The sequence below is a fragment of the Abrus precatorius genome, unplaced genomic scaffold (assembly GCF_003935025.1).
Source record: "Abrus precatorius isolate BTA unplaced genomic scaffold, Abrus_2018 Scaffold6, whole genome shotgun sequence".
NCBI lineage: Eukaryota > Viridiplantae > Streptophyta > Magnoliopsida > Fabales > Fabaceae > Abrus > Abrus precatorius.
Genome location: NW_020874406.1, coordinates 17054874 through 17063745, shown reverse-complemented (window position 1 = coordinate 17063745; position 8872 = coordinate 17054874). Strand labels below are relative to the sequence as shown.

Here is an 8872-nt window from a genome sequence, read left to right as displayed (position 1 = left end):
AAAACGAAAAAAAACCTTATAGAGTATAACAAGGTAAAAAAACAACAGCTGAAGAAAGAAAATTTCATCAAAGAACGAGAAGGTCTGTTTGATTTAGTTGGAGTTTTTTTTTTTTTTTTTTCTAAATTCGGTTTTATTAAATAATTTTACAAACATATTCTTAAGAGAAAAAAAAAAGAGAAAGAGAAATGTAAATGATTATCAGTACGAATGAGCCGTGCATGATAAGTAACGAAAATTGTATGAATAAATTATTTATTTTTTTAATTGTTCATTAATTTTTATCAATAAAAAATTAGAGATGTAATTTATAAAAAAATTGTACTGAAATTTATCGTATTATGTTTCGAATCATCGTTTGAAAAATATCTTGACTTTTTTTGTTATTCAGCTTTTAAAAACAGAATTTTGAAATTTGTCTTCGCAACACACAAAAAAAAAAACATTATCAAAGAAAATTTAAAATCAGATTTCAAACAAACGTTATTAAAAAAAGATATTTTTTTTTCTTTTGCATTTGAGGCCCTAATCTATATATTTATGAAGAGAGATGCATGAGGAAAGCGAGCGCGAGAATTAAGATTTTGATAGCGTCAAATTTCAACTCCATGATCCATATTCCCACACTTTTTAGGTTTTAAGGAGGTAGGCGCAACTCACACATCTACACAGGGAAAACTCTTAACAGCTCCGAAAATTTTCAACATAAATTGCGGGCTTTCATAACCGGTGAGAACGATTTTAATTCTTCAAACTTCCTCTTCACAGTTCTCGTGCGATCATCTCTTTTGGTTTTCTTCCACTATTTAGTACCTCGTCTTTACATCTGGGCTGTTTATTTCTATCAAGTTTGAAACTGAATAATAATTGTTAAAATTCCAATGTTTCAGAATCTGGGTGCAGTTCAATTCTCGTGACAAAGTGGAATGCGCTTTTTTAATTTAAAAAACATTTAGTGTTCCACGTTTTTTTTTTTTTCAAAGGGGAACTGAGTAAAGGATTAAGATGATACCTGGCATTGTCTCAAGGCTGAATGCTACTATTCACTGTCGCATTCGAGAAGCAATAACAAGACAACAAGGAATGCGAACATCCTTGTACAGGAATTCAGCTGTGTCTCTTTCTTCACTGCATTCAACTTCCTTTTTGTCTGGTTCGATTCATTGCTCTTTAAGCCACATGTTCAATACAAAATCAATGGCTACTTCACCTTCCAATGCTGTGGTGGGAGATGTTTATGTTGATGATTTGATCTCACGTTGCGGCAGTGTGCTAGATTTCACAAAGCCCGCTGTTGTGTACTTGAAAGAAAGAACTCATAAAGGTCGGCTGAGAGCTAGTATGAATCTAAGGATATCACAACCTTTGTATGGTCCTTTGAGTTTTGGGTGTTCCACTTTTGATGCTAATTGGAGGATCCGGAATTCGAGTTTGCTTCATGGACCATGGCTCAAGAATTTATCTTCCTCTTATTCTGCTTGCTACTCAGCCCGGGCTGCACATGATGTCTCATTTGATGGCTGCCCTTCGGATGAACAGTTTGTGAATTCGTCTTTTTCCCCTGACATGTATGTGTTTGTTATTCTTTATACTTTGAATTCTATTTCTGCATGAATTGTTTTTAAATAATATAATTCAGTTATCAATTTCAATATCATGATGGAAGCTTACCCTCTTTGTAGTGTGTTTAAAAGAGTGGGAGTTGCTATTTTAGTATTTGTATTTTCCACACTGAATTATTTCCATTTAGAGTGCAATTTTGCCTTTCACCAATTATTTGAATCCCTTCTTTGGGGAAGAATTATAAACATTATTCTATACTTCTCACAGCTGAGACGTACTTATACTGAGCATTGAGTACTGTTATTTTCAGAACTACTGTTGGTGGCAAGGCCTTAAAGATGTATTCAGGATCTTGTTACCTACCGCATCCAGATAAGGAGGAGACAGGAGGAGAGGATGCTCATTTTATTTGCACAGATGAACAAGCAATTGGTGTTGCTGATGGTGTAGGTGGCTGGGCAGATGTTGGCGTTAATGCAGGACTGTTTGCCCGGGAACTTATATCCAATTCAGTAAGAGCAATTCAAGAGGAGCCTGAAGGTTCTTTTGATCCAACGAGGGTGTTAGAGAAAGCTCACTCAAATACAAAGGCCAATGGTTCATCAACGGCTTGTATCATTGCCCTCACCCATAAGGTATCTGAACTTTGACAGGAAAAATAGTCTTGTCCATTTGTGGGTGAACTTCATCATCATAGCATGTTTCATGCCCACAGCATACTGAATATTCGATGGTTTCTCATATGCATCAAAATAAAAATTTTCTACAATTTCACCTATATCTGGTACAGTGGACTTTTATGATCATGAGTCATTATTAGTATTACATTATAAAATATTGGATGTTATGTTGTTATTGTTATCCCAACACTTACTGTTTCAAAATGAATGTTATTTGAAGTAAGATTGTTTACAACACTTGATACATTATGATGATATTTATGACTTGTACCGTGTTTCCCACCATGCTATTTTAAAGCGAAAAGTTAAATTGATTCAGCTTAAGAATGGAATTAAAGGTTGCTGTGAGTTCTACCAGCTTCTTTTTCTTGCTGCTTTGGTGATGTTCTGTTCTACAATACTGTCATACACATAATCATATGTGCGGATGCTTATTCTTAAATATTGTCTAACCTATTTCTAAGTCCCAAGTTTTTACTCACAATGTCTGATTGGGGTTTTGCCTGCATCTTGATGGACTGAAGCTCAACTCATTTACAGCCTGAAAATTATTGTTACTAGTAAACTCGGTGGTTGGAAAAATGTTTCATCCACTGATTAGTTTTTGTCCTTTGTGGTCCAGGGACTACATGCTATTAATTTGGGTGACAGTGGATTTATTGTGGTTAGAGATGGATGCACCATTTTCAGGTCCCCTGTTCAACAGCATAACTTCAATTTCACATATCAATTGGAGAGTGGCAATAATGGAGGTGATCTCCCCAGCTCTGGTGAGGTAAATAAGACTTACTTTTATTTGGCATGGCTTTCATTATCTTTTACATTTCAAGTGTTTGTAGCTCCAATTTTCTTCATTCTACATTCACCTGTTGCCATAATGTATCCAGGTTTTTCTAATATTATTTATAACTAATATGATCAAACTAACCAAATCTTTTGCCCTAATGTATCCAGGTTTTCACTATACCTGTTGCTCCAGGAGATGTTGTTATTGCTGGAACAGATGGTTTATTTGATAACTTGTACAACAATGAGATAATTGCAGTTGTTGTACCTGCAGTTAGAGCTGGACTAGAACCCCAAGTAACTGCTCAGAAAATAGCAGCACTGGCTCGTCAGCGAGCGATGGACAGGGATAGGCAAACACCGTTTTCTACGGCTGCTCAGGAAGCCGGATTCCTTTTTTATGGCGGCAAACTTGATGACATAACAGTTGTTGTGTCTTACATATCCAGCTCAATCAGTGAATGAGTATTTTTTTGCTGTGATCATTTTGTATATTCATATTTGTTTTTCAGTTGATATGCTACTGCACCTGTTTGTCATTTTTTAACTTCAATGACTCACTCAAGAGTCAAGACGCTGATGAGTAATTTTTTCTTTACATAAAAGGGGGTCATTGTTGCTTTACTTCCTTTGTTAGAATTTGAAAAAGATAACATAATTGCTTTGCTTGCATTTCTGTTAAACGTGCCCATTAATATTTAGGAAATCTTGCATGCTGAAAGCAGAGAAGTGGAGCTGAGCAGGATGGAAAATATGGCACTTTTGTTTTGGTTTATTATGTATGTTCGGATACATGCAACTGTCTATCTGCGTTAAAAAAGTTGCTTTGCACAGTAAATTTGGCGGGCGGAGTGAGTGAATATACTAGTGAAGTCTGAATTTCATTGCATTGCAAAAATAAATTCCGTTCACTTTCTCTTCCAGCAAAATAAATTATTAAAACAAAAAGCCCAAATCAGTTATTTATACTATCACAACAGGCTTCCATGACACAGACTTCTTCGGAACAAAGAAGCAGAAATCACAACCAGATGCAAAACGTAACAATGGCATGAAAAAAAAGAAGTTATTCTAACACACTATCAGCTCAAGTCCCTAGCCGGGTTAAGATGCATCAGGCTAAACTTTCCTTATTTTCAGAACTCTCCTTCCATCAAACCTTGTTTGCCCTTCCACTCCTCTTTCCATAAATTTATTATTATCACTCTCCCGTTCTCTCCTCTTTTCCCTCTCTTCTTGCTGTCTTCTGGCTGTTTCTTCCTCCCATTTTGCATCTTCTTCTCCCTTCTCTCGTTTATGTGGCCTCTTTCTTCTCTCGGCTTCCTTTTCTTCGTCTTCCTCTTCTCGCCTCCTTTCCCTCTGTTCCTGCTGTTTTTCAGCCTGTTCTTGTTCCTTTTCTGCTTCTTCCTCCCTCTCTGCTTCCTTTGCTCTTTTCCTTTCTTGCTCTCTCCTAGCTTCCTCCTCTGCTCTCTTCCTTTCTCTCTCTTCTTTTTGTCTTCTAGCTTCTTCTTTTTTCCTCCGTGCTTCCTCCTCTTCCCTTCTTTTAATTTCTTTCTCTCTTCTGGCTTCCTCCTCCTCCCTCTCTGCTTCCTGCTCCTTTTCTTCCTCTTTCTTTCTCCTAGCTTCCTCCTCCTCTCGTTTCTTTTCCCTCTCTTCCTGTTGTTTTCTCGCTTCCTCTTCTCTCTCTCTTCTAGCTTCTTCTCTCTCCCTCTCTGCTTCCTCCTCTTCTCGTTTCTTTTCCCTCTTCTCTTGTTCTCTTCTAGCTTCTTCTTGCTCCTTCTCTGCTTCCTCTTCTCGTTTCTTTTCTTTCTTTCTCCTTGCTTCTTCTTGCTGCCTCTCTTCCTCTTTCTCTCTCCTGGCTTCCTCTTCCTCTCGTTTCCTTTCCCTCTCTTCTTGTTGTTTTCTTGCTTCCTCTTCCTCTCGCTTCCTCTCTTCTTTTTTCCTAGCTTCCTCCTCCTCCTTCTCTTCCTTCTTTTTCGTAGCCTCCTCTTCTTTTCTCTTCCTCTCCTCTTCCTCCCTCTTCTCCTTCTCCTCTTCCTCCTTCATCATCATCTCTTCTTCCTCCGCGCATGAATCGCACCCGAAAATGATGGAATCATCAGGAGAACTCAAAAGCTGATCCACGGTTCTGCCACTGACACCGAAAGAAGTAGCCACAACCTGTTTGTCTAGAATTTGAAGCACTGAACCCTTTCCCGCCAAAAATTGAGGATGATTATTCTTTGCCGCGGTGCTAAAGCCAAGAAAAACAAACGGTGCATCCTCGAATGACATCTGAGCCATTGGATGAAACCTAGGCACCACAAAAACATCTCCCTGCTTAACCTTAAACCTCATGTTTTGGCATCCTCTCTCCGCATCATTGCTGCTTCCACATACCACTCGAACCATTCCTTCCCCTTCCAACCCCACCGCTACCTCCGTTGCCCTTGGATTCCAATGTGGCCCCATTATTGATCCCTTCAATCATGTTTCACAGCATATAACATCAGAAACATACACAACAGTAAATGACCAAGACTGAAATTTGTATAAATACATTAATCACTAACCATGGTCAGGTTCACCATAAAGAATCCAATATTGTTGCGCTTCAATGTTTTTAGTTGCTTTTTGGTCACTGCTATGCTCCAGCCATTACGATTTTTGAAGTCAGGGTCATTATCAAAGATGTTGTATGTTTTGAGTTTCTTGGAATTGGACCCAACGCGTATGAAGTTTTTAAGAAACGAAGCCTCCATTTCCCACACTGTATTAGGCTTCTCTGAAACCGCATGCACTATGCCTGGTGTCTCGGTCTTGTTTGTGATTGCTTCAATTAAATCTTCTGGCACCTTCAAAAGTCATAGTACAATTACTAAAAGAACAAAATTTGCTTAAGATTATAGCCATTATGCTTTTGCGACGCACTATTATGAACAAAAAACTAATAAAGTTGCAAATTCCGTACCTTCAAAGCTGCTTGCATGATTTTCTTATCAAAGCCTCTGACCAGTTCATTGATCCTTGAGTAAGCTCCGATTGATGAGTCCTGCATTTACGGTTAACATGAACAACTTCAAGTCATTCTTGTGTAAGTTCAATGAAAGCATACACGTGCAGCACTTACGTAAGTGTTGTCATCAGTATTGGAAAACATCGCATAAATCCGAAGCTTCCTTCTCTCAGCCTCCAAGTTGCTCTGTATATAGAAAACAGATCCTTCACTGAGACTACAGAGATCTCCTTGACGTAATTGAATCGTGCTTGTACCACCTTCATGTGCCCAAGTCAGCTTTCCACTCCCTGAATCCCCAGTGATTTGAGTGTGTTCAAGTTAATTTCTTTATACATGCTTGGAAATATCAGTTACTATTGTTATGAAGAAAAATATAATTGCTACAAGTGTATATAATATTAGTCTAGCAACATTGTATGTAACTTCAAAATGAAGTCTCGTGTAGTTTTGGATAGGTATGACTTATTCAACAAAAAAATATAATCAAAATATTAAGAGATGTTTTGGCTTAAAATTTTTGAGAAAGAAGACTGAGAAAGATTGGATGAAGCGTATATTATATTTATTATACATATCATTAATACAAAATATACAATTACATAATTAATTCACAGGATTACCATTATTATATAATTCCATCAATAATAATAATCGAGATGTCATTGACACCCGCAATTTAGAAAGAATAATATTTTCCCCACAATTTCTATTTTTTTTCTATATTCCTCTTTTGATCACATTATCTATCTTATTATACATTTTCTTTCTTCCCTCCTTTTTTTTTTCTCTCCGCATTTCTCTCCTCAATGTTTATGCAAGTATTATTGTCAGAATCATGCCTGAAATAACAAAGTATGGCATGGTTAAAATTTAGAAAATTAAGGGATACCTGTATGAACATAAAAGACCATATCTGCATGGAGAATCACAGGAAGAAACAGCGAGTTCGGCTCCAATGTGAAGAACTGAAGATGGTAGGGCAGTTGTTTGTGGCCTAGTTTGACATCAATGGCTAAGATCTCTCCGTATTCAGTGACAAGCAATGTCCTCCTTAGACCCCTTTCCACCACATGTCCCTCGTGAGCCTTGCCATGATGCTCTTCACTTAATGCCTTCACTCCACACAAGGAAATGGTAAGGAAGAAGATCAAAACCCACCAAAATAGGGAAGCTTTGCGGGACTCCATTATGAACACGGTGAAAGAACTTTGATGGAAACTGTGCTCATGCATGTAGCAAAGGTGGCTCTATATAGAAGTGAGGTGATAAGCATTTTGAGAGGTAAGTGTCTTGTTTCTTGGACACGTCGCTTACGTCTAAACACATGGCGGTTTATTAGATGATTGTCTATTCCATAAAATGCCAAACCCTTGAGAAGGCGATCACTATGAATCTATGATCCTAATATAGTAGTTTTACTCGATTTCCACAGTTTTGCACTTTTACTTTCTTAAATAAAACTGAGATAACATAACAATAATAGGGCCATGTTTTTACTCTTTCATGCACTGTATGATCAATACGTTAAAGATTTTTAGTATTTCATCATTAAATTCTATTCATAGATTTAAGATAGTATATATTTATTTTTATATCAAATTATAAATTTATTGACACAAATTTTTTTTTAATTTTAGTTTTTTATTTAAAAAATTTACAATTTAGTCATATATAAATAAATATTTTTAAATTAATATTTCATTATTTTAAAATTTGATAACGATATTAAAAACTTGATGATTAGGCATGTATTTAAATGGAAGAGGAAGTCAAAAATTGCATAAATTATCAAATTTCTTTCATTTTCTTCACTAAAACGCAACTTTTGTACAGTTATTTGCATTTCATTCTGTCGTAATGTTAGTCATCTACTATAATAATTAAGATCCCTTAAATTATGATTATTTATATTATTTTATCGACACGTATACAACTTGTAAAGCACCTATTATCAATTTTATAAATGGAGAATAAATGTAGCATTAGACTGGACTAACTTCAATTTTACCTCTAATTATTAAAATTTCAATTGATAGAATAAGAAAAGTGCCTAAAAAGGAAAAAAATGAACTAAAATCCAAAAAGTTAAAGAGAAAAAATAAATTAATAACTTGTAGTAAGTGTCACATAGTAAGGGTGACATATATGAGTACAATAGAAAGACTTATTAAAATGTTACAATACCACCTTTACTAGTAAACAAAAATCATGAGTAAAGAAAGAGAAGAAAAGTGCATTAAATGCTGGCATAAGTAAGAGAGTAAAGAAAAATGTATCAAACACTGTAACACTGATTAATGCATGTGTTGGATCTATCATTACATCTCCTCTACAAATCACTCTACAACTGAGTTGTTGTACAGTGGAAGAGAAAAAACATGTATAACAAGACAACAATTACAAAGTGTTGTGTTTTGGTAAAGAAAATGGAAAGACTTTGATAGTTTATGTAACTTTTGACTTCTTACATTGAAGTAGACATCTTATTTCATTGAAGACTTGTCAAGTCATATATTAAGGTTTTAATGTTGTTAACATGTTTTAAAACAACAAAAACTAACTTAAAAATGTTTATTCATATAAAAAATAAATTGTAATTTTTTTTACGTATTTTTTAATAATTTTCTTTTTAACTTTATTTTATGTAAATATTAATAATTTTCCTTTTAAATTTATTTTATATAAAGTTTGAGTTTAAAATTTACAAATAAATATTTAAAGAGTTTTATCTTTTTAAATATCTCTATTCAACTCTATTTAAATTTTGAAGTCTAACGTCACTTTTAAATATCAGTGGTCCTTTGACAGAATAAATAAAATAATAACATTTAAGTTATAAATGGAT

The 8872-nt window shown here is 35.2% G+C and overlaps 2 protein-coding genes across 2 annotated transcripts; one reads left to right on the top strand and one right to left on the bottom strand.

Annotated features, from left to right (window-relative positions):
- Positions 1-565: 565 nt before the first annotated feature.
- Positions 566-3672, top strand: LOC113869713 (probable protein phosphatase 2C 80). The gene is made up of 5 exons (XM_027506169.1): positions 566-729; positions 891-1568; positions 1874-2198; positions 2866-3018; positions 3198-3672. Exons 2-5 carry the CDS (start codon positions 1006-1008, stop codon positions 3492-3494), a joined length of 1338 nt encoding a protein of 445 aa, XP_027361970.1. The 5' UTR covers positions 566-729; positions 891-1005; the 3' UTR covers positions 3495-3672.
- Positions 3673-4013: 341 nt separating this feature from the next.
- On the bottom strand, positions 4014-7259 carry LOC113870285 (vicilin-like seed storage protein At2g18540). Its single transcript, XM_027506874.1, has 6 exons — positions 6917-7259; positions 6139-6314; positions 5980-6060; positions 5582-5863; positions 4725-5489; positions 4014-4658 (listed from the first exon to the last, which is right to left on the bottom strand). The coding sequence occupies exons 1-6, from the start codon at positions 7257-7259 to the stop codon at positions 4149-4151; spliced, it is 2157 nt and encodes a 718-aa protein (XP_027362675.1). The 3' UTR covers positions 4014-4148.
- Positions 7260-8872: the final 1613 nt, after the last annotated feature.